The 27,014-nt window shown below is 40.9% G+C and overlaps 1 protein-coding gene across 14 annotated transcripts in view; it reads right to left on the bottom strand.

The window, feature by feature from the left end:
* Nucleotides 1–27,014, bottom strand: part of hdac5 (histone deacetylase 5) — a 357,484-nt gene that overhangs the window by 134,564 nt on the left and 195,906 nt on the right. For 13 of the 14 annotated variants that reach the window (XM_078529648.1, XM_078529650.1, XM_078529647.1 and 10 more), the window contains 4 exons: nucleotides 11,205–11,449; nucleotides 9,676–9,820; nucleotides 8,503–8,623; nucleotides 8–129 (listed from right to left, as the gene is read on the bottom strand). In XM_078529648.1, the coding sequence (XP_078385774.1) occupies nucleotides 8–129; nucleotides 8,503–8,623; nucleotides 9,676–9,820; nucleotides 11,205–11,449 (633 nt within the window). The remainder of the gene's footprint in view (nucleotides 1–7; nucleotides 130–8,502; nucleotides 8,624–9,675; nucleotides 9,821–11,204; nucleotides 11,450–27,014) is intronic. The other variant, XM_078529646.1, reaches the window with a different exon arrangement.

Genomic DNA, 27,014 nt, shown 5'->3' with positions numbered 1-27,014 from the left:
TGCTCACCAGTTTTTCGGAGTGGAAAATCATCTTTTCCATCATATGATCCCAGCAGTGGGACTTTGTAGGTGGGAGGAGTTGTACTCTGGGGTGGGGAGCTCTGGTCCAGTGATGCATGGTGGGCTCCCCTGGTAGAATCAAGAGAAAACTACGTTAATACAGCTGTACTTATAACAGTGCATTTTGTGCGCACATAGAAATAGGTAAAGGCTGCTAAATGTACTTAAAAAGCAAATTTATTCCATAAATGAATTTCAATACAATGTATTTCAATAGAGCTAAATTCAGAGGATAATTACAGGTGGGGAAAGTCATTTGATCTATTTTAGTTTCTTCTTCTTGAGTTCTGTCCGACCCACAGTGCCATGACCACCACCACAGGTAGGGCAAGGAGAGAGGTCCCAAATCCACCCCAGCTGGAATGGGGACCGAGCCCTGTGTTGTTGGCACCAACTTGATCCATACTGGCTGTCCAGCCAACGTAGCCAATCGTTTCCCCAAGGAGTCCGAGTTTCTTTGGCAACATACAGTTTTATATGCATGTTGTAGCCCTGGAGCTATGGATCGTGATGGCAGAGGCTTCAATTTCTTTCCATCATGTGGTTGAGCAGGAATCTCGCCCACTCTTACCACTGCCATTGGCGTATTTTAGAAGGATTTACAAGTTAATATTCAACTTGTTTGGCCGTATTATGAACACACCTTTTTTGGCCCTCAAGTCCTGGAGTGGGACTTGAACTGGAGCTTCTGGTTCAGAGGCAGGGACGCTACCCACTGCGCAACAAGGCTGTTTTCCCATTTTAGATTATCCATTCAGAATTATTCTAAATTCAGTGCAGCATCCACATAGTTCCTAAATTATTCCAAGCTTTTTGTCTCCACTACTGAATCCAGTTCATTCATTGTTAGTTACACACTACATGAAAATAAAATTCCTGATATCAGTCTGAAATTTGCTATTTACTACTTGAACCTGTGGCCTTTTATCCTCATCTTTCAGATATAGTTTTTCCATGCTGTTTACTACCTCATATACTTTTTAATAAGATCATTCTTAGAAATATCCTCTCGAGGATGGAAAGTTTAAGTTTCTCTAGGTCTTCCTCATAATGCAAAAAATACTACAACTTGTATTTGTATATTGCCTTCAACATAATAAAACATCCTAAGCCACTTCACAGCAGCATTATAGAACAACATTTGAAACTGAGCCTCATAGGGCAATATTTGGGCAGATGGCAAAAAACTTGATAAAAGAGGTAGATTTTAAGGAGCATCTTAAAGGAGGAAAAGGGAAGTTCAGGAAGGGAATCCTAGCTTAGAGGGATAGTGACGTAGTGGTAATGTTACTGGACTAGAAATCCAGAGGCCCAGGCTAAGTCTGTGGGGGCAAGATTACAAATCCATAGCAGCTAGCAGAATTTAAATTCAATGAATTAAAAAACCTGGAATGAAAAGTTGGTCTCAGTAATGGTAGCCATGAAATTATTGGATTGTCGTAAAACTCCATCTGGTTCTTTAATGCCCTTTAGGGAAGGAAATCTTCCGTCCTTACCTGGTCTGGCCTACATGTGATCCCAGACCCACAGCAATGTGGTTTACTTTTATCTGCCCTTTGAAATGGCCTAACAACCCACTCAGTTGTACCAAACCTTGACAGAAAAGTCAAAAAGAAAGACCATCCAACATCAACCCTGGCACTGGAAACAACAACAGCACAGACTGCCCAGTCAACTCTGCCAAATCCTCCTTACTAACATCTGGGTCTTATGCCAAAATTGGAAGAGCTGTCCCACAGACTAGACAAGCAACAGTCTAACATAGTCAAAAACAACAAATCATTCATTACAGCCAAAGTCTCATACTCCTCCATCACTATACCTGGGTATGTCCTGTCTCAGTGGCAGGACACACCTAGCAGAGGTGAGAGTCAGTGGTATACAGTGAGGAGGGGGTTGCTTTGGGAGTCCTCAACATTGACTCTGGACCCTATGAAGTCTCATGACCTGGCATGCCCTCACTCTACCATTACTATCGAGTCAGGGAATCAATCTTGTTTCACTAAGGAAAAAGAGCATGCCAGAAGTAAGCAGGCATACCTAAAAATGAGGTGCCAACTTGGTGAAGTTATAATGCAGGATGACATGCATGCTGAATAGCAGAAGAAGCATGCGAGAGACAGAGCTAAGCAATCCCACAACCAATGGATCAGATCAAAGCTCCACAGTATCACCACATGCAGCTGCGAATGGTAGTGGACAATTAAACAACTAACCAGAAAAAGAGACTCCATAAATATCCTCATCCTCAAAGATATGGGAGTCCAGCAAGTCAGTGCAAAAGACAAGACTGAAGCATTTGCAACCATATTCAGCCAGAAGTGTCCAGTGGTTGATCCATCTCAGCCTCCTCCTGGAGGTTCACAGCTTCTCAGATCCCAGTCTTCAGCCACTTTGATTCACTCCATGAGATATCAAGAAACAGCTGAAGGCACTGGATACAGAAAAAGGCAGTAGTGCTGAAGACTTGTGCTCTAGAGCCAGTGGCATCCCAAGCCAAGCTGTTGCATTACAGCTACAGAACAGGTATCTCCTGACAATGTGGAAAATTGCCCAGGTCCTGTCCACAAAAAGCAGGACAAACACAATCCGGCTAATTACTACCCCATCAGTCTACTCTCAAACGTCAAGTGTTATGGACAGTATCATCAACAGTGCTATCAAGCAGCATTTACTCAGTGCTCACCGGTGCTCAGTTTGAGTTCCGCATGGCCACTTGTCTCCTGACCTCATTACGGCCTTGGTCCAAACATGGACAAAAGGGTTGAATTCCAGAGGTAAGGTGAGAGTGACTGTCCCTGACATCAGGGCAGGATTTTACTGACTGAGGCATCAAGAAGCCGTAGCAAAATTGAAGTCAATGGCAATTGGTGGGGAGGGGGAAACTCTCCACTGGTTGGAGTCATGAGGGCATAGCGGAAGGAATTCCTTAGGGTAGCGTCCTAAGTACAACCATCGTCAGCTATGTCACCAATCATGCTCTCTCCATCATAAGCTCAGGAATGGGGATTTTGCTGATGATTGCACAATGCTCAGTAACATTCTTGACTTCTCAGATACTGAAGCAGTCCAGGTCCATATGCACAAACACCTGTTCAACGTTCTGTTTTGGGCTGATGTGTGGCGTGAATCTTATTTGCCACCTTACTGCCAGGCAATGACTATCTCCAACAAGATAGAATCTAACCACCTCCTCATGATGTTTAACAGTATTAACATCATCGTATCCCCTATCATCATCATCCTGGGGGTTACCTTTGACCAGAAACTTAACTGGACTAACTATATAAATACTACGGGCAGAAAGTTTTGCTCGGTGGGTGGTCGCGCGCCCGACCCGCTCGAGTGTGAATGACACGCGTTGATGTCGACTAAGCGTGCCAATGTCAACGCGCAGTTGTGTGGTAGTTGGGTCGGTGCACCCGCCAACAATTAAAAGACCTGTTAAGGCCATTAAGTTAGCAATTAACGTAAATTTTCCGCTGCCCATCCAAACTAACGGTTGATGGGCAGGCGAAAAAGCCAAGCGGCCTTTGCATTTTTTTGGAAACCTCATCCACGGGCGGGATGAGGTTTCCAAAAGCAAATAAAAATAAAATAAAAACTTTATCTTTTCATTCAAAACATGTCCCTGCTCATGTGACAGAGTTAAATAGGGGACATGTTTTATTACATTTTTTGTTCTTTATTATTTTTAAAAATATCTCTTCATTACCCTGAGGCAGCTCCATGCCTCAGGGAAATTATGCAGTGCTCAGTCGTGCGCATGCACGAAGTTCACGCTCGGCCCACTCACCCTCTTCCCCCACCCCCCCTCCCCACCTCACTGGCAGCCCTCAGCGCTGCTGCTCGTGTATCATGCTGGGTGAGCCTTAATTAGCCCGCCAGCGTGAAATCGCGGTGTGCTGCCAATCGCGGGCGGCTTCCCGACCGCCTGCACCCACGCCAAGGGCAAAATTCTGCCCTAAGGCTACAAGAGCAGGTCAGAGGCTGGGAATTATGCAGAGGGTAACTCACCTCCTGACACCCCAAAAGCCTATCCACCATCGCCAAGGCACAGGTCAGGGGCACGATGGCCACTTGCCAGGAATGAGTGCTTCTCCAACAACATTTCCTTCCCAATAGCATTGTGGGTGTGCCTACACCAAATGGACTGCAGCAGTTCAAGAAGGAAGCTCACTACTACCTTCTCAAGGACAATTAGGGATGGGCAATAAGTAACATCAACATCCCATGAATGAACAAAAAAAAAACTTAAGAAACTCGATACCATCCACGACAAAGCAGGCCGCTTGATCCGCGTCCTGCCCACCCACTTAAACATTCACTCCCCCCATCAAATACAAGATGCACTGCAGCAACTCGACAAGCCTTCTTCGACAACACCTTCCAAACCCGTGACCTTTACCATCTAGAAGGCCATGGGCAAGATGCAGGGGAACATCTCCAGCAATTTCCTCTTCAAGCCACACAACTTCCTGACTTGGAACTACATTGCCATTCCTTCACTATTGCTGTGTCAAAAACCTTGAGCTTCCTTCACAATAGCAGTGTTGGTGTGTCTAAACTAGATGGATTGCAGCAGCTCAAGAGGGTGGCCCACCAACACCTTCTCAAGGGAAATTAGGGCTGGCCTTGCCAACGATGCTCACATCCGAAGAACTAATAAAAAATTGGCAGCTGAAGGTGTGGCCTTCAATGATGGAGCAATGAAAACCAGTAATGCTCCAGAGGCTAGGATTAGATGCAAATATCTCAGAGGATTAATCTCTAATCAGAGGAGATTACAGAGATGAGGAGGTGTGAGGCAATGGAAGGGTTTCAAAATATGGATAAGAATTTTAAAATTAAGTTGTTGTTTAACCAGCAGCCAATGCAGGTCAGTGGTTACAGGGGGTGATGGATGAATAGGATTCAGTGCAGTTAAAGACATAAGTAGCAGAGGTTTGGATGATCCCAAGTTTACAAAGAGTAAAATGTGGAAGGCAGGCCATGAGTACAATGGAATAGTCAAGTCTAGAAACATGAAAGTTATGGATGAGGGTTTGAGCAGCAGATAAGCTGGGCCAGGATAGAGCTGATGATATTACGAAGATAAGGATCAGCAGTCTAAGCTGTGGTATGGATATGTAGCTGATAACTCACATTAGAGTCAAATATGACACCAAGGTTGCATACAGTCTGGTTCAACCTCAGATCTCTTTTCCCTGCACTGCCTCCAATACTTGCACATTTCCATTGTGTCTCTGTGATTACTAAAGGTGTTGTCCGATCAAAGCATGATACAGTTTAATTCTTATTTCCTCTGTCTTGCCTTCTACAAATTTGGCTTTGTATTTCAACATTCCATTGATGTGATTACTGATCTACATTGGTGGAATATGTTGAAAGTCAAGTCTGCTATGGCTTTTAGGTTTTTTCCCCATAAACTGAAAAAGACAAGATTCTATTAAGTTCCAATCTACAAGACTGATAGAAGCAAAGATGGGATTGTCTAAGTGAAAAGTCTACCTAATGGTTGCCCCATAATTTTCAGAAATTTACTGCTTTCTGACCTACTAGACTTAAAAGGAGACACTGCGCCTGTGCAAGAATTTTTCCAATCAATTGTTGGTTAGTTGAATGTTGAATTTCTGATTCAAGCAATTTCTAATGCAAGGACAGTTTTTTTTGGCAAGCAGATCTATGTGTAACAAAAGCTGGGCATACATAACATTGAAGGTAACAAGTGTCAGTGCAAATCAGATTATATTTTGTGATGTGTTCATGCAATGACAAATTGACTCCTAAATAAATGTCAGATGCTTTAATACTTCTTCCAGCTGAACACCTTGCATGGTGATCTTCTTCATCAGCCTAAGGTTCATTACATGAACAAGCTGCATAGCCTCAGACAGATAGAAAATAATTTAAACTTAACCACTGATATCCCAATCAACTCAAATTCAAATCCCTATTTAAAACACAGTAATATAATGGCACTTTACTAAGGTTGAAGGCACTTACAAGTGTATTGGGCTCTCTTAAAGGTGGTTCATCAACCTTATCTAGTGAGCTACTGAGAGCAGGAAGATACCCAGTTCAATTATCAACGAGACTAACATTAAGGAAACTACGAGATAAAAACAAAAAGCTAAAAGCTACTGCGGATGCTGGAAATCCAAAACAAAAACAGAATTACCTGGAAAAACTCAGCAGGTCTGGCAGCATCGGTGGAGAAGAAATCAGTTAACGTTTCGAGCCTTCACGGCCCTTCGGCAAGGCCGAAGGGCTGTGAAGGCTCGAAACGTTAACTGATTTCTTCTCCACCGATGCTGTCAGACCTGCTGAGTTTTTCCAGGTAATTCTGTTTTTATTAAGCAAACTACAACTGCCATTAAAGCCCTTGAGTTGAACTCACTTTCTATGACTCCTATGGTTAAAATAACCTACAGGCATTCAGAATCAAACAGGCAGATAAATGTCCATTTGGTGAAGTATGAGAGAGCATGTGGGACTGTCAGGAGTCTGGAAAGGCAGAAAGAAAACTGGCAAGAGAAAAATAGGTGAGAAAAAGAGCAGGATTTCTTTGGACAGAATGAGATATACAGGAATAAGTAACATATATTTTCTGTCACAAAAACAGAAAATGCTGGAAAACTCAGGTCTAGCAGCATCCGTGGGGAGAGAAACAGGGTTAACGTATCGAGTCTGTATGACCCTTCCTCAGAGCTAAAGAGAAGTAGAAATGTGATTAAATTTATACTGTTTAAGGTGGGTGGAGCAGGTGAAGCTGGATAGAAGGCCAGCAATAGGTGGGGACAAAGGAGAGACTGACAAAGATGTCATGAACAAAAGAACAAAGAGTGTTAATGGTAGTGGTAAGGGCTAAAAAAGGTGCTGATACTGACATTAAGGTAAGAAAGCAGGACATGATAATAGCTGACCAAGGGTAAGCACTGTGTGAAAGCACAACATGGAACAAGTAACAGATGGCTCTTTTGGGGGTGAGGTGGGAGGAGGGGTGGTGGTGGGGATAAAAGGATAGAAAATGGGATAAAAGGGTGATAAAACAATGAATAAATTAATAAAAATAAGTGGATTTAAAAAATGAATGTAGAAAAAGGGGGGATAATAAAAAGGGTGAGAATAGAGAAGACAGTTCATGGTCTGAAATTGTTGAACGAAGATGAGATGCTGTTCCTCCAGTTTGCGTTGGGCTTCACTGGAACATTGCAGCAGGCCAAGGACGGACATGTGGGCATGAGAGCAGGATGGTGTGTTGAAATGGCAAGCAACAGGAAGGTCTGGGTCATGCTTGCGGACAGACCGAAGGTGTTCCGCAAAGTGGTCACCCAGACTGCATTTGGTCTCCCCAACGTAGAAGAGACCGCATTAGGAGCACCATTAATACTCCCTTTGTCCTTTTGTTCATGACATCTTTGTCAATCTCTCCTTTGTCCCCAGCTATTGCTGGCCTTCTCTCCAGCTTCACCTGCTCTGCCCACCTTAAACAGTATAAATTTCATCACATTTCTGCTTCTCTTTAGCTCAGAAGGAGGGTCATACAGGCTCGAAACACTAACTCAGTTTCTCTCCCCACAGATGCTGCTAGACCTGCTGAGTTTTTCCAGCATTTTCTGTTTTTGTTTCAGATTTCCAGCATCCACTGCATTTTGCTTTTATATTTTCTGTCAGACTCAAGATCTGTTTCTATAAACACTTACTAAAACTAATTTTCTTAATGTATGAAAAAGGTTTGAGATACTAAAATATTCTTCCACATTGTGAAGATAAATAAACTTAAATGCCACAGTGCAAACTTCAGCATCTGAGCAGTGATCCTTAAAGGAGAGTAGGAAAGCAAATGGCACAGAAAAAGTAGATCTGGAACGAGTAAGAGAAGGGGACAAATTTAAGTCAGAAATTCTTAATTAAAAGAGTGATTACATACAGAATGGACCTTCAGGTAGCATAGTGGAGGCAAAAACCCTGGAATCATTCAACAATTAGATAACTAGGGACTATAGAGTCTTTCTGAGCAGGTAAACTAAGATGAGCCGAATGGCCTTTCCCACCTGCATTGGTCTTGTGGTCACATGTCAATCTATTATGTAACTTTTTATTTCTTTCTTGGATTAATTTTCTCCATTCTTAATGTAAGGGTGCAGAAGTGCTACTTAGAAAAATACACCTAGAGGGGACAGCTTTACTCGATTACAGTTGTAATGGATTACTTTATCATGATACTTGAAGAGCTACTCCACCATCACATCACCCTGAGTGTGTCGCAATGAAGCCTATACAGTCAAATTAAGGATAGATTCTGCTAAATCTTTCTTGAGATCTTTGCCAGAACATTTTTAAATTCCGTGTAAAAACAGAGTAAGACGGCATAAAAGCTATTAAGTTATCACATGTATAGCAGGCGTAACCTATAGTACGAATATGCACATATAGTACCAGCTTTTGGGGTGCTGAGGGAGGGAATGATTCAATCCACTGGTCACAGAATCCTTCGAAGCAGTTTTACTTAGTAAGAATTCCTGAAGTTTTAATTTGACCTCTGTACTAGCTATTGCACCTGAAGAGTAGAAAGATAGCATACATGAGAATACAGAGTCTACAACAAATACATTTTGGTATGCAGTAATAGTCAATTGAAACATTCTTAGCACATTGAATATTATGCCAGTTTTACTAATCAATGCTGATCAAATTTAATCAAAGAACATTTTAATAGATTTCGCATATTATTTTTGTAATTTTTCCTTCCTGCCATGGCTGAAATTGAGACCTGCATTAGTTTGATTCCCAGTTTAATATGAATTTTCACAAACTATTTTACTGTATAGTTTATCAAACTCAATCAAAAATCATTTTGGATTTTAGACATTAAATACAGGACAATTAAAAACATTATTTTAAAATTGCATTATTCTACATCATAAACTCTACGAGTTTGAAAAATGGAATGTTTTAACAAAGAAATCATTCAGAAATTTTTCAAAAAAGCAGAGGTAGTGTTTCCCTGTGCAAGTTTTTTTTATCTTGTTTGCAACATCAGAAGGAAGTGCAGAGCAAATGGAAGCGAAGGATAAATTAGAGCGAGTTATCTCAGAGCACTCTTATGTGCCTCCTCATTGCCAAATTAAGAGGAATACTACCCGAATACCAAAATTAGCTTATTTGTCTTCCTCCCCATGCACAGCCCCACCGCCACAACCCTCCCCCCACCCCCCACTCAGAATACTGCAATACAGAACCAAGGACGGGAAGGAAAAATATGAACATTTTAGGCAAAGACAGACAAATTACCATTGCAATATATTTACTTATAAATTTATTATATATTTGGGTGGGCTTTGAGATTTGTTGAATGAAGTAATAGTATTCCTTTTTTGATGTAGCACATTGCGAAATACTCCAAGGTTTGATTAGCTTCAAATCAGCTGCAGTGTTTCTCAGACTGCTACGTCAGTACAACTGAAATACCTGTCTCAGAAGTAAACTGTCTTGCTGTTATAATAGGTCCTTTTCAGAGGTTTTCCACCCCAAACTCTTAGAATTGAAAGAGCTGAATGGGGGGCAGCTTTTGATTTAGCAAAAGCTCGCATTCACATATAGCTTCCTTACTTTCCTTGCCTTTCTCTTTGTTTCGAAGCATAAGCAACTGCTGCTCCAGTCTCTGCTTCTCCAACTCTTCATGTCGTTGCTGTTCAAGCTTGCGTTGCTGTTCCAATTCTTGCTGACGCTTCACTGCTAGGATCTCCTGTTGTTGCTTGCACAAATGACACAGAGAACCAGGTAAACAGGAAGCACATAATAATACTTCACAAAATTTAATATATCTATTACAAGTAAGCTTCCAAACACTCACACTACCACCAACTTATTCAGAATACATTGAAGTGAAATTATACATGGTTAGCTCAATGTCTGGAATAACATGGTCAAAAAACTCAGCTGCTGCCGAGGAATATTTGTATGGTGGCGGATATTATACTTCTTATACAAAAAGCTTTTCTAGCAAGGTTAAACATTAAAATATTAAAAGTTGCACTTCTGGGCACAACTAACAATGCAATCTCACCACTTTGTCACTACTCACATCATTAAACAGCTCTATTTATAAAGAATGTGACATCTGGCTACATTCAGATATTTTTTTTAAAAAGCACCCTGCATCTCATTTACCATCATAAAAAGAACTTAATTCAGGAGTCAAACTAACAACAGCCTAAACTCAAAATTCTTAATTGGGTTTATGTCCATCTAAAACATTAGTTGCTCAATTTGCCAACTATTTTGTTGCAAAGAATATCACAGAGTATCCAGAGTAAAGTAAGCTTATTTTTTACTATATGGAGAGATCAAAGAATTGCTATCAAAGTAATGAATTTTGGATCTCTAAATGGTTTAAATTCATAAAAATACACTTTTTAAAATCATACTGAGATTACTGCAGGCTTTGGAGTGGTACTAGGAATGTAGAAGAACCTAAATGGGGAAAGTTATAATTGCCTGACACTGAGTAGCAATAAAAAATTAGCTATCATAAAATAAACTTCTTCACTCCCAACTGACTGCATTATCAAAAAATGCACACTTGCAAAGTGTAGCTTCCTTTACTATGCAAAATGTTGAAGTACAATTACACACTTGATGCAATGATAATGTTAATGCACAATTAACTTCTTCTGTTACTGCAAATTTATATACCCAAGTCTGTGAAGCAAACTGAGTGCAAAACATTTTAGAATCTGAATCACAAGTCAATAATGTTTAGGAAAAAAAATGGCAAATTGACAAAAGTAGTGAGCTGAAGAATAATCAAATAAACCATATCTAAGAATAATTAAGATAAAAGGGCCAATAATAGTAAATAGTTTTATGATAATTTTCACTACAAGAGTAACGTTATTTCACAATTTGTTATGTTAACACTTCATCAGTCTCAATGTAAATCATTCCATGTGCGAGACTAATGAGGAGTGGTATGGGAAACATTATACAGAACTTTCTTGCTTGTGCTTTACGTATTATTCTGGGAAATAACATCCAACAGGGATGCATATCAGTCAGTGTTCAAGTGAAGGGTGGAGCTTAACAGTTAGTGTTATGAGGTTCTAATCTCATATTAATGCACAAACTATGGGAAGTACCTTTAGGTGTTCCTGAATCTGAACCTCATGCTGTCTTGTCAGGTGTTCATGCTGTTTCTGGAACTCAGCAAATAACAGCTGCTTCTGGATCTGTTGCTGCTGCTTAAGCATCAGCAGTTCATGCTGTAACTGCTGCTCGCGAAGAAGAGGGTCCACAGTTGGGATTGGGATTCTGGGGTCTGTCCTCAGGTCAACTGGGGTAGCAGTCTGCATAGTCACAGGCAGGGAGGATTTAACTTCAACTGCTGTGTGAGAAACAGAACATACTTTAGCAAACAAAGCAACATTTTTACAATTTCTGGACACAGTAGAGTAGATTTGATCATGGGATATGCACAATAAATGGGTGTAAAGTGTCTGTACCTGGTCAGAAATATGAGTTGCAATAGTTTATGCCAAATTGCTGTCAATAATTTCTTGGTTGGATTTTCCTCTGGTATCAGAAGTATCTGTCAGTTTCCTAACTGTGACACTTAAATGAGATTCTGATGTTGTCATCTTGGTACTCATACAATCTTGGGGGTTTTGTGCCAAAATAGCACTGGTTATGAAACTGTCCACATAAATGGGTCATGGGGAAATATCAAGCTTAGTCTCTTTGACTCCCTACTTAGTGCTTTTGAAGTTTTCAAAAATAGCAGCTTATATTGGAATTTTTTTGTTGAAAACCCAACTCACTGATTATTCAGCAACCTTCTTCAAAAGGACAGCAACTATGATTCTGTGCAAAAGAGAAACACAACTTAAGTTCTCCATTGAAAAGTTAGAATGTTTCTGATTTGAATGTAAGCAAAAGCTAGGGGTATGCAATGAATACAATATTACATTTGGAATGGGTCCACTTTTTTTCTCTCAGATGCACACACGGGGCTTAATATAATGTCCACAGCAGTGGCCCTCTCCACTGGCGGAAAGCTAATGGCAACATCGTCACGGATATTGTCAGGATCCCCGATAGTATTAAACGTGAATCAGGCAGTTAACTGCCTAACATCAGGGTTCCTGTGACTTTAAAGATGAAGATTCTGTCTCCAAGAACTGCTGGCCAATCAGGGGGTTGAGAACTCTTCAGTTCCAGCAGCACACCTGAGTGAAGCGGGCTCACCTGGGCCACTCAGCCAGGCCCTGTCAAGGCAAGGGTGGTGGTTGTTGCGGAGGGAAGGGAGGGCTCTTTCAGCGGGTCAGCCAATTAAGGGTCTCAATTGGCCTCTGGGCAGGGAGGCCACCTTTGTCCTTCCTCACCCCTCACTTAATCAGGTCGAGTCAGGAAGGTGACTGACTTTTCGCCCTGTGCCTTCCCATCTCATTGTACGACACCACCCCCTGCCTCCCAGCGGGCTCCTGGGGGCAAATTAAACTCTGCCCACAGATTAACCTCATTTTAAAAAATTCATTTACGGGATGTGGGTTTTGCTGGCTAGGCCAGCATTTATTGCCCACCCCTAATTGCCCTTGAGAAGATAGTGGTGAGCTGCCGTCCTGAACCTCTGCAGTCCATGTGGTGTAGGTACACCCACAACGCTGTCAGGGAGGGCTTTCCAGGATTTTGACTCAGCGACAGTGAAGGAATGGCGATATATTTCCATGTCAGGTTGGTGAGTGGCTTGGAGGGGAACTTCCAGGTGGTGGTGTTCCCATGTGTCTGCTGCCCTTGTCCTTCGAGGTGGTAACAGTTGTGGGTTTGGAAGGTGCTACCTAAGCAGCCTTGGTGAGGTTCTACAGTGCATCATGTAGATGGTACACACTGCTACCACAGTTTGTCAGTGGTGGAGAGAGTGAATGTTTCTGGATGGGGTGCCAATCAAGAGGGCTGCTTTGTCCTGGATGGTGTCAAGTTTCCTGAATGTTGTTGGAGCTGCACTCACCCAAGCAAGTGGAGAGTATTCCATCACAGTCCTGACATGTGCCTTGTAGGTGGTGGACAGGTTTTGGGGAGTCAGGTGGTGAGTTACTCACCACAGAATTCCTAGCCTCTGATTTGCTCTCGCAGCCATGGTATTCATATGGCTAGTCCAGTTCAGTTTCTGGTGAATGGTAACCACCAAGATGTTGATAGTGTGGTATAGAGCGATGGTAATGCCATTGCATGTCAAGGGGCGATGGTAAAAGAGCTCTTGTTGGAGATGGTCATTGCCTGGCACTTGTGTGGCACGAATGTTTATTGCCACTTGTCAGCCCAAGCCTGGACATTGTCCAGGTCTTGCTGCATTTGGACATGGGTTGCTTTAGTATCTGAGGAGTCGTGAATGGTGCTGAACATTGTTCAATCATCAGTGAACATCCCCACTTCTGAACTTATGATGGAACAAAGATTATTGATGAAGCAGCTGAAGTTAGTTGGGCCTCGGACACTACCCTGAGGAGCTCCTGCAGTGATGTCCTGGGATGATTGACCTCCAATAACCGCAACCATCTTTTTTGCTAGGTATGATTCCAACCAGCGGAGAGTTTTCCCTCGATTCCCACTGACTCCAGTTTAGCTAGGGCTCCTTGATGCCACACTCGGTCAAATGCTGCCTTGATGCCAAGGGCAGTCACTCTCACCTCACCTCTGTAGTTCAGCTCTTTTGCCCATGTTTGAACAAGGCTGTAATGAGGTCGAAATCTGAGTTACCCTGGCGGAGCCTAAACTGGGTGTCGGGGACCAGGTTATGGCTAAGCAAGTGCTGCTTGATAGCACTGTTGATGACCCCTTCTATCACTTTACTTATGATTGAGAATGGACTGATGGGCAGTAAATGGCCAGGTTGGGTTTGTCCTGCTTTTTACCTACAGGCATACCTGGACAATTTTCCACATTGCCAGGTAGATGCCACTACTATACCTGTACTGGAACAGCTTGGCTAGAGGCACAACAAGTTCTGGGACATAAGTCTTTAGTACTATTGTCGGGATATTGTCAAAGCTCATAGCCTTTGCAGGATCCAGTGCCTTCAGCTGTTTCTTGATATCATATGGAGTGAAGTGAATTGGCTGACGACTGGCATCTATGATGCTGGGGACCTCGAGAGGAGGCCAAGATGGACCATCTACTCGGCACTTCTGGCTGAAGATTGTTGCAAATGCTTCATCTTTTGCAGTGATATGTTGGGTTTCTCCATCATTGTGGATGGGGATATTTGTGGTGCCTCCTTCTCCAGTGAGTTGTTTAATTATCCACCACCATTCACAACTGGATGCAGCCGGATTGCAGAGCTTAGGTCTCATCCTTTGGTTGTGGAATCGCTTAGCTCTGTCTATCACTTGCTGTTTGGCACATAAGGCAGCTTCTTTTAAAAGCACTCCATATACATTTTACCTGGATAAAGCTTTTAAAACCTGATCTCTATTTCTTCAAATAATTTTAAAAAACAATTAGAAAGCATTGTTAGAGACTAAAGAAAAGCACCATATTGGGTGGACTAACTAAATGCGACAAATGCATCATCAGAAGATGTGTACAATGGACTGATGGGCAGTAAATGGCCAGGTTGGGTTTGTCCTGCTTTTTACCTACAGGCATACCTGGACAATTTTCAAAAAGTTACAGTTCTGGACAAAAGCATCAAGATAGCGAAAGTGTAACAACAAGCATTTAATGACTAGGGAGTGCATCAATCTTCTGGAGAAAAGGTGTTTATTTGTGATGGATTGAAAAAGCACTATGTGTTACAGGTAAAGAGTGCATACTCCAAAGGAAAAAAAAAATAGTATTTGTCATTAAGGCTGATACTTCAGTGAGGTACTAAGGGAAATGTTAAATTGAGGATTCTTCTGCCCTCTCCGATAAAAGATGCCATGGCATTATTTGAAGAAAAACAAGAGAGTTCTTGGTCAAAAGCAAGAAAATGTTAAACTTATAGTTCCTTAGTTCTGTTGAAGAGTCATACGGACTTGAAACGTTAACTGTGTTCCTCTCCGCAGATGCTGTCAGACCTGCTGAGTTTTTCCAGGTATTTTTATTTTTGTTTTTGTTTTAAACTTATACAGATCCTTTTGCAGCACTTGAGAGTATTTTGCACAGTTCTGGTCTCAATACTGTAGAAAAGGCATGGAAAGTGCAAAGAAATATTATGAAAATGATATCAGAACTGAGAGGCTACAACTATCAGGAAAGATGGACATGCAAGGGCTCTTTTACCTCAGAAAGACAAGACAGGGAGGTTGCCTAACAGAACTCTATAAAATTATGAAGGGATTAGATAGGATAGATAGAAAGGATATTTCCACTTGTGTTGGAGTCCATAACTAGGGGCTGTAAATATAAAATAGTCACTAATAACTCCAATAAAGAATTCATTACAAAGTACTTTAATCAGATTTGTGAGAATTTGGAACTCTCTGCAACATGGAGTGGTTAAGGCAAATAGCATAGATGCATTCGAGCAGAAGTAAGTTAAGTACAGGAGAGAGAAAAGAAGGATGGGATGGTTGATAGGGTGGGATGAAGTAAGATAGGAAGTGGCTCAGGTGGAGCATAAGTGCCAAAGACATGTTGGGTCGAATGGTCTGTTTCTGTGCTGTAAGTTCTATGAAGCATTTCTCTCTTACCCAACAAATTGGCTGCCATGTTTGCTTACAATTGTGGTTACATTTCTGAACCACCTAACAATGGTGATGTACTTTGGGATGTCCCAAGATAGTCAACGACATATAAATTCAAGTTCCTTTTTTAGTTGGTGTAAGTATTACTGCTGCGTTATTGTCCATTGATTTTACAACACTGTAACATCTCTAGCCCAATCAACTCAAAGATACAAAGAGAAACTGTAAATCAACAAAGCCAAACAAGGAAGTTCAAGTCAGTACGTTGTGGCTCATTTCAAGAATTTACCCAGTTTTTGTTATATATGCATTTGTTGTCTGCACATAATAACACATCAAAATCATTAGCTGTGCCTTCAGTTCCCCCTCATTTCTAATATACCAGAACAGGAAAAGTTCAGATAGGATTGAACTGTACTGCTCTATTACAATATTGCAATTAACTTAAAATCTTATTTTTAAAAATCATAATTTTTCTCCATTCCTTTCATTTTCTAAAGTCATCAAGTCCTTGCAGTACAGCTCAATGGTGCTCACCCTCTGCTAACTGACTCAATTAACACTGTTCAAGTGTGAGTCTCAACAGTGAGTACCAGAAAACTACTTGACTATGTGGGAAAACCGAGAAGAGCATTACAGTTGACTCCAATCCTGTGTTCACCCACATCTATTTACTCGTACTTCCAATAGGGGTTGTTGTTAGTGATCAGGAACAAGAAACCTGACTGATTTTCTTCTCCCCAATTAGAGAACGCAGAGACTTTGCTGCCACCCCAGCCAAGATGAACCAATTCAACACAGATCAAGGATCAAACCCAGGTTACTCCTTGCCTTTGTGGCTCAGCTGCTTACTAGATCTTTGGGATAGATGATGTAACATTTTTTAATGTCCTATTATTCTGAATCTGGTATTAACAGATACCAAACTACATGTTTCTTCCCTTCAATGAAGGATATTGAAGTGACAGTGTAGAGGGAAAAGAATTATAGAGGCAATTTTTCAGCTTGCACTGGGGAACTTCACCTGTTGGCTGCACCTGCCAAAAATTCAAGCACATGAATTGCATAATTTTCTAAACACAGATCTAGAAATACTTGAGCAATGTGCCTGGGTCTCCAATATATGCTGCCAACATATGAGACTTTGCATCAGGAGCAGAATCAGAAAATTACCCTTAATGCATAACCTGCAGCAGTGTTGGTAAGCTTTTTCCAGTTGTTTTCAAACATGGTACATGACGCATTAAAAAATAATTTAATCACAATACTGGAGCATGTCAGTAGGCAATTCCCCTTCAAAGCAATAAAAAATCTGCTATGAATCTTTTCATTATGCGACTGCCTTTAGCATTTTTAAAAGTTTAAATATATGGAAAACTACTGAATATGACAGTAAAATAAGACCTCCCTTTCCCCATGGGGAAGTTACATAATGATTGTTCAGCATACCCAGCACATATGTCTGATGCATTACATTTCAACCTCAGTTTTACACTCAGGAGGGGAGGATTATATCCTTTGATATCAGCAATAGTGCTCAGTAATCCACCTACAGCATTGAATGTGTCTTGTACAATTTGTAAACTTTCAACTTTCAAGCCCTGTTAGCTTCCTGGTCAAGAAGTGGCAAATGCTTCTCAGGGCATAAAGGCAAATCTGAATGTCAGTGGAGATGGAGATTCAAACATGTCATGGGAAGCACATTGATCTAACCTGCTGCAGACCACCCATAAACAGAATTATGCTCAAAAGATTCTGGCAATGTTTATGTTTGAAATGTTTTAATTACCCAGTACAGGAAAAGGCACTCCATAATCTTACAGGTCATAAACAAATCCCCTTTATTCACGTAGCCTCTTATATTTCATGTGAAAAATTAAGGATATTTGAATAGAGGATATGAAACTCCTTACATGTGTAGTGGCAGATTCTTGTAATTGTGCAGAACTATAAATGAGCTCAAGCCTGTGAACACATGGGTGCCAATGGTATATTTTTTAAATCAGTATTCCCTCTTGCAAGAAGAAATACAGGAAAATGTAGATACAGATAAGCACCCTGCACTGCAGAAATAGAAAATATAGACTTAAAAATGTAAACATATCCCTACAGCAGTTGACTATTTAACCAGCGCTAATGAAAGCATTGTATTAAAACATTTTAACACTGGTCCAGCAAAAAAACATATTGTGCTTTACTTGCTGGTTTTTCCTGTAACAATCCACAAGTCCCTGTTATGACAACCAAGGCTGTGGGCTTAATGAATGCAAGTTAAAGACACAGCTGCTAGTAGCAGCTACTTGGCAATATAGCAGTGCTTTTAGTGATTAATATTTGCATCTTTACAGTAATTGTTTAAATAGTCAAATAAATACAAATAATAATGAAAAGACAAGTGATACAGTAGACAAGTGTTAAAATGCAATCACACTTCAAAGGACTTAGATAAACAAAGTCTTTGTGGTCCCTCAAGATCATTTGAACATCAATATGTGTTAAACTCTAAATTTATTATTTCTATAATTTGTATAGCAGTAGTTATATTTTAATAAAACTGGCCACATAAATGGTACAATATGGACCAAAATTGTACCTCATGGCTTAAATCATATTATATGGAAAATATTTAGAAAGCTAGACCACCCACAGAACTAAGTCAGGATCTCTGGCCTAGCGACTTTCTAGTTGGGGTAGCAAATCACTTCAATATTTGATTTTTTTGACAGTAATTGGGTTTCTCTTTCACACTTCAGAATATTGCAGCTGGTACATGAGATACGCCAAAAACTACAATATTCATCTATAACTCAGACACAGGAACTTAAAGGCTCTGCATGTACTTTGTAAAATAACTATTGATTTAAGTGGCGTTGTCATGCAAAATATGTTAAACATCATTTTACATAATTTCCAAATTTCCTGGCTAAGTTGGCAGTTAGATGAACTGTTTCGTTGCCTTATCCAATGCTACTCAAGCCAGTCTTACTTCGACTTTCTGGTTCCCGTGTACAAGTGGTCAGAGAGCACCAAATTCATCGGAATCACAAAACACATTCTAATTTCCATGCACAAAGTGCTGAATGAGTGCCAATGTGTAGGGCTGCAATGTCTACTGAAGAAACTAATTATACAAAATAATTGAAGGAAATCATATGGAACTTTTACCTAACTCCATTTTCAATAAAGTGGATAAAAGTTCCACCACCACGCCATATATTTGATATCTCTAAACTCAGAAATCTTTGAATTCAAAAGGGATTTAGACAGTAAGTACATAATTATTTTTTCAGGCAAAAATGTCAGAGATTAAGACTACTCGCCTTCTGGGCATTTCAGAATCACTCAGTGGAAACAGGACGTCATCTCCCCAATAATAGCTACCAGCACTGATGGGAAATGCTTCATTTTTATTTATCTTGAGAGCATTTGTACAAATCCATTAATTCTCCAAATCAGAGTTTTGAAAATGTATTCTAAACAAAGTAGGAGCAGGACTAGGCCACTTGGCTCTTCAAGCCTGCTCCACCATTCAATAAGATCATGGTTGATCTGATTTTAACCTCAACTCCACATTCCTGCTTACCCCTGATAATGTCCAATTCTTTCATAAAATGGTAATGTAGTCAAGAACATAGGAACAAGAGTAGGCCATTCAGCCTTTCGAACTTGTTCTATTTGGTCAGATCATGGTTGATCTGTATCTCAATTCCATCAACCCACCTTGGTTTCCTAACCCTTAATATTCTTGCCTAACAAAAATCTATCAATTTCAACTGATCTGGACTTTTTTGGGGGTAAGAGTGTACTAGATTCCCACTATTCTTTATGTGAAGAAGTGCTTCCTGTCATTACCCCTAAATGGTTGCTCTAATTTTAAGGTTTTGCCTCTTCATTCTGATTTTCCCACCAGAGGAAATGGTTCTCTATCTACCCTAACAACTCCTTTGATCATCTTAAATATCTCAATTGGATCATCCATTAAACTGATATTCAAGTGAATACAAGCCTGGTCTATGCAAAATGCCCTCATAATTTAACTCTTTGGCCCAGTAGCATTTTGGTGAATATACATTGACCCCTCTCCAAAGCCAATATATCCTTCTCGAGATACAATGTCCAGAACTAAAAACAGCACGGTGAATGGGATCTAACCTGAACTCTTTACAGCTGTAACATAGCTTCCATGCCTCAAGATAAAGGCCAACATTCTAATGCCTTTTTAATTATCTTTTTCACCTGCCAATTAGTTTTTAGTGATTTCTGTCCTTTGATCCTTAAATATGTTGAAATTTTTTTAATGTTATTTTTCAAATACAGCTCATTTTCTGCATTAATAGGTTAGACCTAATTTTGCCAACTCCTCAATTATACAAGTTCTCTATTTTGAGAGGGAGAGATGGGGCACTTCAACCTACTACATTTTCACAGATATCATTAATTTATTTTTATTTGACCTGACAAAATTAACAAAATGAGGAATGCAAGGAGAGATTTGTCTCCAGACAATTTCATTCTCTACATATTTGAAGATACTTTAAGATGAGTAACCTTACGCCTCAGGGGAAAATTAGTCAAGACTAAGGCCCAAACAACTTTTTAGAATGGGAGGAGCTCATTAAATGTTTAAAAATGCATTTTTGCAATCATCTTCTTTTGGCTTCTCCCATTTTACTTGGGCTCACCACAATGCTGGCTGATCACCCTTCTCCACCTCCCCATGTCACCCATTCCTCTTCCAATCCCGCAATCCCGTTTAAGTCTCTCGCCCACTGGATCTTTCCATCTGGTCTTAGGTCTTCCTCATCTCCTTCTTCCAGGCAGTCCTATCTCCATTACTTGCCTCACCACATTTCCTCTCTCTCTCTGCAACAGATGGTCATGCTATTTCAACCTCTTCTCAGCTTTTTCCGATACTCCCACAATCTTCACTGACTCCCCTGATGTGCTGGCTCTTGATTTTGTCCTTTCTTGTTACTCCACAAATCCATCTCAGCATCCACATTGCATCAATATCCACTCGTTCTTCTCTTCTTTGTGTTGCTCAAGTTTCTGCACTATATCACAAAGTGAGTCTCATAACTGTCTTGTAGAATCTTCCTTTCGGTTTCAGTGATACTTTTCTATTGCATATCACTCCACAGCACTTCTTTCAATTACTCTAACCAGGGTTAATCTGTTACTTAATTTCCATTTCTACACTTGCATCTTCTCCCTTGACCTTCACAGCTATCACAAAAGAAAGCAAACTTACAATTTCACAACCTCGGGATATTCCAAATAGCTTCACAGCTTTTGAAATATTTTTGTAGTGTAGTTACTGTTGCAATGTAGAGAAACACAGCAGCTAAATTGCATACATTAAGGCCCCATGAAACCAAGATAAATAACCAGATTTTGAGTGATAAAAGCAAAGCACTGCGGATGCTGGAAATCCAAAACAAAAACAGAAACAGAAATACCTGGAAAAACTCAGCAGGTCTGGCAGCATCGGCGGAGAAGAGCACAGTTGACGTTTCGAGTCCTCATGACCCTTCAACAGTTCTTCCAGGTATTTCTGTTTCTGTTTCAGATTTTGAGTGATTTTGGTTATGGGACAATTACTGTCCAGAGTGCGAGGAAAACTACTCTTTGAGTATTGACATGGGGCCTCTGTTTTAACACCTGATTTGAAAGATAGCACGTTCAGCGATGCAACACTTACTCAGTACTCCACTGACATGTCAGTCCAGATTACCTGTTCAAATTTCTGGAGTGGGGCTTGAACCCACAACCTTCTGACTCAGAGATAAGAGTGCCTCCACTGAAACAATGGTGACACCCAAGTGTAGGAAAAGTATAATAATGGAAATTGAGATTCTGTAGACAAGAAGTGGATGCAGACATCAGATTTTAAATAACTGTATTAATGATAGCAATTATCACCTCCTCAGATCTCTGAGGAGTATTTGTTCTCTTCTTCAGTTGTGGCCATTGTCCCTAATCTCATCCCACAACCTATCACTCACATACCCTTTCTAATGCCTTCACCCACCCCTTTTATCACCTGTCCACACTGCCCCTTTCCTCAACTGTTCACCTTCCTTCCTCCCCTCAACTGCCCATCCTGTTTGCCCGCTTTCCCTCTTCTCCCAGAGCCCTCTATTTTAACCCCAGCAGCTTAATATAGGCGGACTTTAGGAGGGGGCTTGAAGAGGAACGCTACCAATATTTGCAGCAGAGCCTGGAACATAGGGTGGGAAGATGCTATGAATTTAGGCCAATATTTTCCTTCGGTGAGGAGACGGGAAGAGAAGGGAGAGGAATGATTCTTGCAAGAGGCATGGAACATCTGGAAAGCCTGAAAAGCAGGAGAGTTATTTTTGTTGCAAATGCTTAAGGCTGTGTTAACAGAAAGCAGGCAAGAGGGACGGGGGGTTTGATCAAGGACAACACAAGGCCAAAGAAAACAAGAGGATCAGCAATGTATTTCTGAAAAATAAGTTTATGCAGCTATAACCAAAGGAGACAAGAGTGCTATAGCGCTCATCATGGAGCTGAGAGAAATGAATCCAAGATACTGCAGTGATGGAAGGGTTACTGTTAATTAGGTGTTAACAGTATTCAGGTGGTGGGCAATAATTTGGGATTCACTTGTGCTCATACATTTGGGGAAGCTGAAACTGCTTGTTGTTGTTTTGGAAATGTACGATATCAAATGTGTGTCTCTGTAAATAAGGCTGCGTTTGCTACCAATGCCGTGCATGAGCAGTTGTATTGTTTTAGTCCATTATGCCATTGCAAGCGACAGAGTAGGCAGCAGCCAGGTGCAAAGATGGCGCTGCTCAAATCATCACGGCCGTGTTTTAGGCGGCTTGGTATATCTTATTGACCATGTTTTTAAAAAATTTTTGACTGGCTATCTCTGTACCTGAATTTGTTCATTTAGTTTACAAATTCATCTTAAACATTTGAATAGCTGGCAGGGAACTGCTCTTGATCTATGGAGCTTATTTCCAGATGGCACACAGCCGCCCATTTGCTAGTCGCATTTGGTTATAATGGATGAATTGTCCTACCATTATAGTAGGACTGTTTATCCAGAATCATCATTCGCTTCTCTGTAAAACTGGATGCAGCACAGAATCGTATTTAATTAATAATTTGCAACACAAAATGGGTTACAGATTTGGCACCAGTATAGTCTATAGGTTTGTTTCTATTTTATGTATAACGTGAAGATTTCATGGTTTAAAGAAACCCAAATATCTTCAAACCCTGCGCATATTCTACTCAAACCCAGTAACGCTGACAAATTGGATTATTTGATTATTGTAAGATGCTGTAATGTGTTTTTTGTCTATTGGTTTTCATCCTCGTTTATCAAGATTCTCTGTTTTGAATTGTTGTTTATTAAAAACAACTAGTCTAATAAAGTCTGTAATAGGACAAGACACCAAAGCAAGTGCAGTTTTGGGTTTTTTTTTCTGTTCACTGAATTAATACAAGTTATTGATGAGCAGGGTTATGCAAAAAGAGAAAAGTTTGTGCAAACGCCAAAATATGGTTATGTAATGGTAAAGAAGTATTAACCAATGTCTGAATCCTGTATCTATAAAATCCAAGAACTGCATCAATACTCCACTGTTTCTCCACTGAGGATTGCATTTCAATGTTTTAAACTAATTTGTAGGATGGATTTTTTTCAAATGTGTTATTCCTCCATTGGTGGCCTTAAAATTAAAAATGAACCATAAAATTGTGTTTCATCTCTGGAATCTTTTTAAATACGATATTGGAATATTTAAAAGTTATTTAAATAAGGTAAATGATGAGATGAGATCCACCAGATAAAACACGTGCAGAGTGATGTCTAACATGGGATATGGCAATTAATGTTCGCATTTGAAATTATTTTATAATAATTATTATTTTAGGTACAGGACTGGCACCAAGATTAAAAATTATAACATAGATGATTATATCACTTCCAGAGAATTAAAAATATATTATTGTAGTTAATTTTGTATTTTGGGGAATGATGATGGAACCTATGACCAAAGAAAACAGAATGTCCAAATTTTTTCTTTAGCAGCCGATTTCATTTAGAATTCCCAGCTACAAGTTGATTCTTCTTTTGATGGCGCATGTAGAGACGATCTCGATTTGACTGGGAGAAAGTAGCCATTCAATTGTCTTTTCTGTAGTTAGAAATTAGTGAGGTTGCACAAGGTAGTGAAACGAGCGGCCATTGGAAATTATGGCCTGAGTTTTTCATTCGTCTTGTGCGCACGATTGGCAGGCCTGGAAGCGGACGGGAAATGGGCTTCCAGAGAAATGCTCAGCACTGCCGGGGTGAGGGCGGGAAGATGGTGGGCACCGAGCTGAGGGTGTGGGTGAGCGCATCTAGTGAGCTCCCTAAAGGCAGACAGCTGTCCCAGGGAGCTGCATACCTCCACAGAATACAGGAAATGACAAAAATGCAGCAAAATACATCCGTGCAGCACAATAAATCACCTGAAAGCATACCTCATAAAAAAAATCCCTAGATATCTCTTTATTTTATTTCCCCACAGAGATTTCATCCCACCTGGATCGAGGTTTGAGCAAAAAATGTGAATGCCGTCTGGGAGAATGGCCCATCTGGCAACGGTAAATGTAACTCTTTTCGAGTCAAAACAATTAACTAAATTAACAATAACAAGGGATAAATCAAGCACAGCCCCTAATTCAGGTCAGCTGTAAAACAAAGGACAAAGTTTAAAGGAAACTTACAAACATTAAACCAAAATGTGATTAAAGGGGTCAACAAAACACCCCAGTCCCCGCGGCGCCCACCGGGCACGGAGGGCCTCGATGGTGCCGGCAAACACCGCGTGCTCCCTCTCCAGGGACACCCGGCCGCGAACGTAGCCGCGGAAGAGGGACAAACAATCGGGCGGGACTCCCCCCTCGATCGCCCGCTGCCTGGACTTGTTAATGGCCAACCTGGCCAAGCCCAGGAGCAGGTTCACGAGGAGGTCCTCCTCCTTCCCGACCCCCTTCCGCACCGGGTGACGGTAAATGTAGACGGGCCATGTAAAATCACTGTTAATTGCATTGTTAATGGGCTTAATTGCCCACTTAATTGTCGGCGGGCGCACTTCCAACTGCCACATGCGCCCGCCAAGCGAAACATGGAAAAGGTGCGTGATGACGTCGGGACGCTCGCAAGATATCATCTCGTGCTATTTCACGTCCACTCAGGTCGGGCGTATGCACGCCTGCAGCACATAAAATTCTGATCTATGATTCTAAGAATTCGAGCCGAGTATTGCACCAAACTCTGAATTGATGCTGACGTGGAGCTCAACAGCACGGCACTGTCTGGCTATAGAAATCATTTTCACTAGAATCATGTACGGAAAATAGTCTTGATAGAATACAGTTGAAGTTTTATTTTTGCTGGAGATTGAAATGCTATTTTTTGTTGATTTTAGTTGTTATAAATCAGATTATCAAACTACAAATGATTCTATGGAAACAATTATAAACAAATTATCAAAGGCTAGTAGCGTCATACATTAGGGGGCAGAATCTTCTGTTCGGCGTGCGGGGACGGACCCCACACGCCGATATGTAAAATGACGCCTGGTGACATGGCGAGCGCCCCAACATCACCCCGTGTCATCCTGATCTTCCATTCGGCGGGTGCACATTGGAGTCGGCTACGGCCCCGCCAAACTGCCCAAGACCTGTAAAGGCCATTAATAAAACAATTAACCCAATTGAGGAAGCTGCCCGTCCAACCTTATGGTTGGCAGGCAGGCGAAGAGCCCAGGTGGCCTTCGCATTTTTCATGAGGTGGGATGAGGTTTCACGAAGGTTTTATTAATTAAATAAAAATTTTTATGAAAATTCATAAACATGTCCCAGCTCATGTGACACTGTCACATAAGGGGACATGTCAGAATAATTTTGTTTTTTTATTTTTTCAAACTTTAAAACTGAAGTTAATCTCCCTGAGGCACGGAGCTGCCTCAGGCGCAGGCCCTGACTCTCCCTCCTACCCCCCGCACCAGCACAGGTAGTACTTACCCGGCATGCTTCATACTGGGCGGGCCTTAATTGGCCCACCCACGTAAAATAGTGGTGCGCAGCCGATCGCCGCTGTGCCTGCTCCTGAACGGCCCACCCGACGTGGAGAAAAGTTCCCCCAGGGTTCCAGCCACATTCAATTTGTTAGAAATTGATAAATATGCAGTAAAATTTGTAAAGGTTATGTTCATTAACCAGAACATTATCACTTGAGTCTTTAATCACCAGCCATGGCTATAATTTGAAAATTGATTAAGAATTATGTGAATGAACAAAACGGGGGCAAAAATCTGATGACCCATACTTTTTTCCTGTCAGTCCAAGCAGTTACAAACAGGCATATGGTGTATATGAGTGGTAACGTCATTGACGCATGTGCAGGCTGGCTGCAGCAGAGTGACTTCACTCAATTTCTGCACATGTACGGACCAGTGCACATGCGCAAATGAGTATCAGTGGCCATCCTGCTTTGGAAGGAGACAGTGTGTGTAAATAAAGGCTTGTAAGTGTAAGACTAGGCTCCAGTTTTATCTTTCACTGCCTGGCTATACATTCCGACAATTATAAATGTATCCTTAAGGGTCAAATAACATATTATGGGAAATGTTCAGGTAACAGTTTACAATGGCCAACGTTAACACAAAAGCGTCATCATGATGAATTATAAAAGGAAGTGTCGACCCCATATTGATGCATAAGAATAAGTTGTATCTCAACAGTGTTCAAACTTACTATCTTCATTGGCCCCTTAGGTGAGTATCATGAAGACTCCTGGGAAATTTAACTCAATGTTCTTGGTAAGCTGAATGTATCTCAAGTAAATCCAGTTATTCTGATTTAGGTATTATCTACTACTTAAGTAACATTGTTAAGGATAGGTCTTTTCAAACCTACAGGCACATGAAAACCAGTAAGCACAAGCCAGCAAGTAAGAGATACAAGCACAAATACAGCTGACATGGTCAATGCGGCATAGTTTTCATAAAATGTATCTGGGTTCTCTAATGTTGTCCAATGAGTACAGACACATTTTAAAATATTGTACTTTTCTTGGGGGGGGTGGAGGGGGAAGGCTGCTCCATTTATCTGCCATGCTCTGTTACTAGAGAAAATTTCAATCATTTGGAAATCATAGCAATCAGACCACAGGAAGTTCTATGCTGCTAATCAGAATGGAAGATTTACTGCTGATTTAGCTAACTTTGTGAGCTTGAGATATAAGTTGGAATGTAC

Source organism: Cetorhinus maximus, chromosome 25 (genome assembly GCF_964194155.1).
Source record: "Cetorhinus maximus chromosome 25, sCetMax3.hap1.1, whole genome shotgun sequence".
Classification (NCBI taxonomy): domain Eukaryota; kingdom Metazoa; phylum Chordata; class Chondrichthyes; order Lamniformes; family Cetorhinidae; genus Cetorhinus; species Cetorhinus maximus.
The sequence above is the reverse complement of the archived record's forward strand: the minus strand, read 5'-3'. Positions and strand labels throughout refer to the sequence as shown.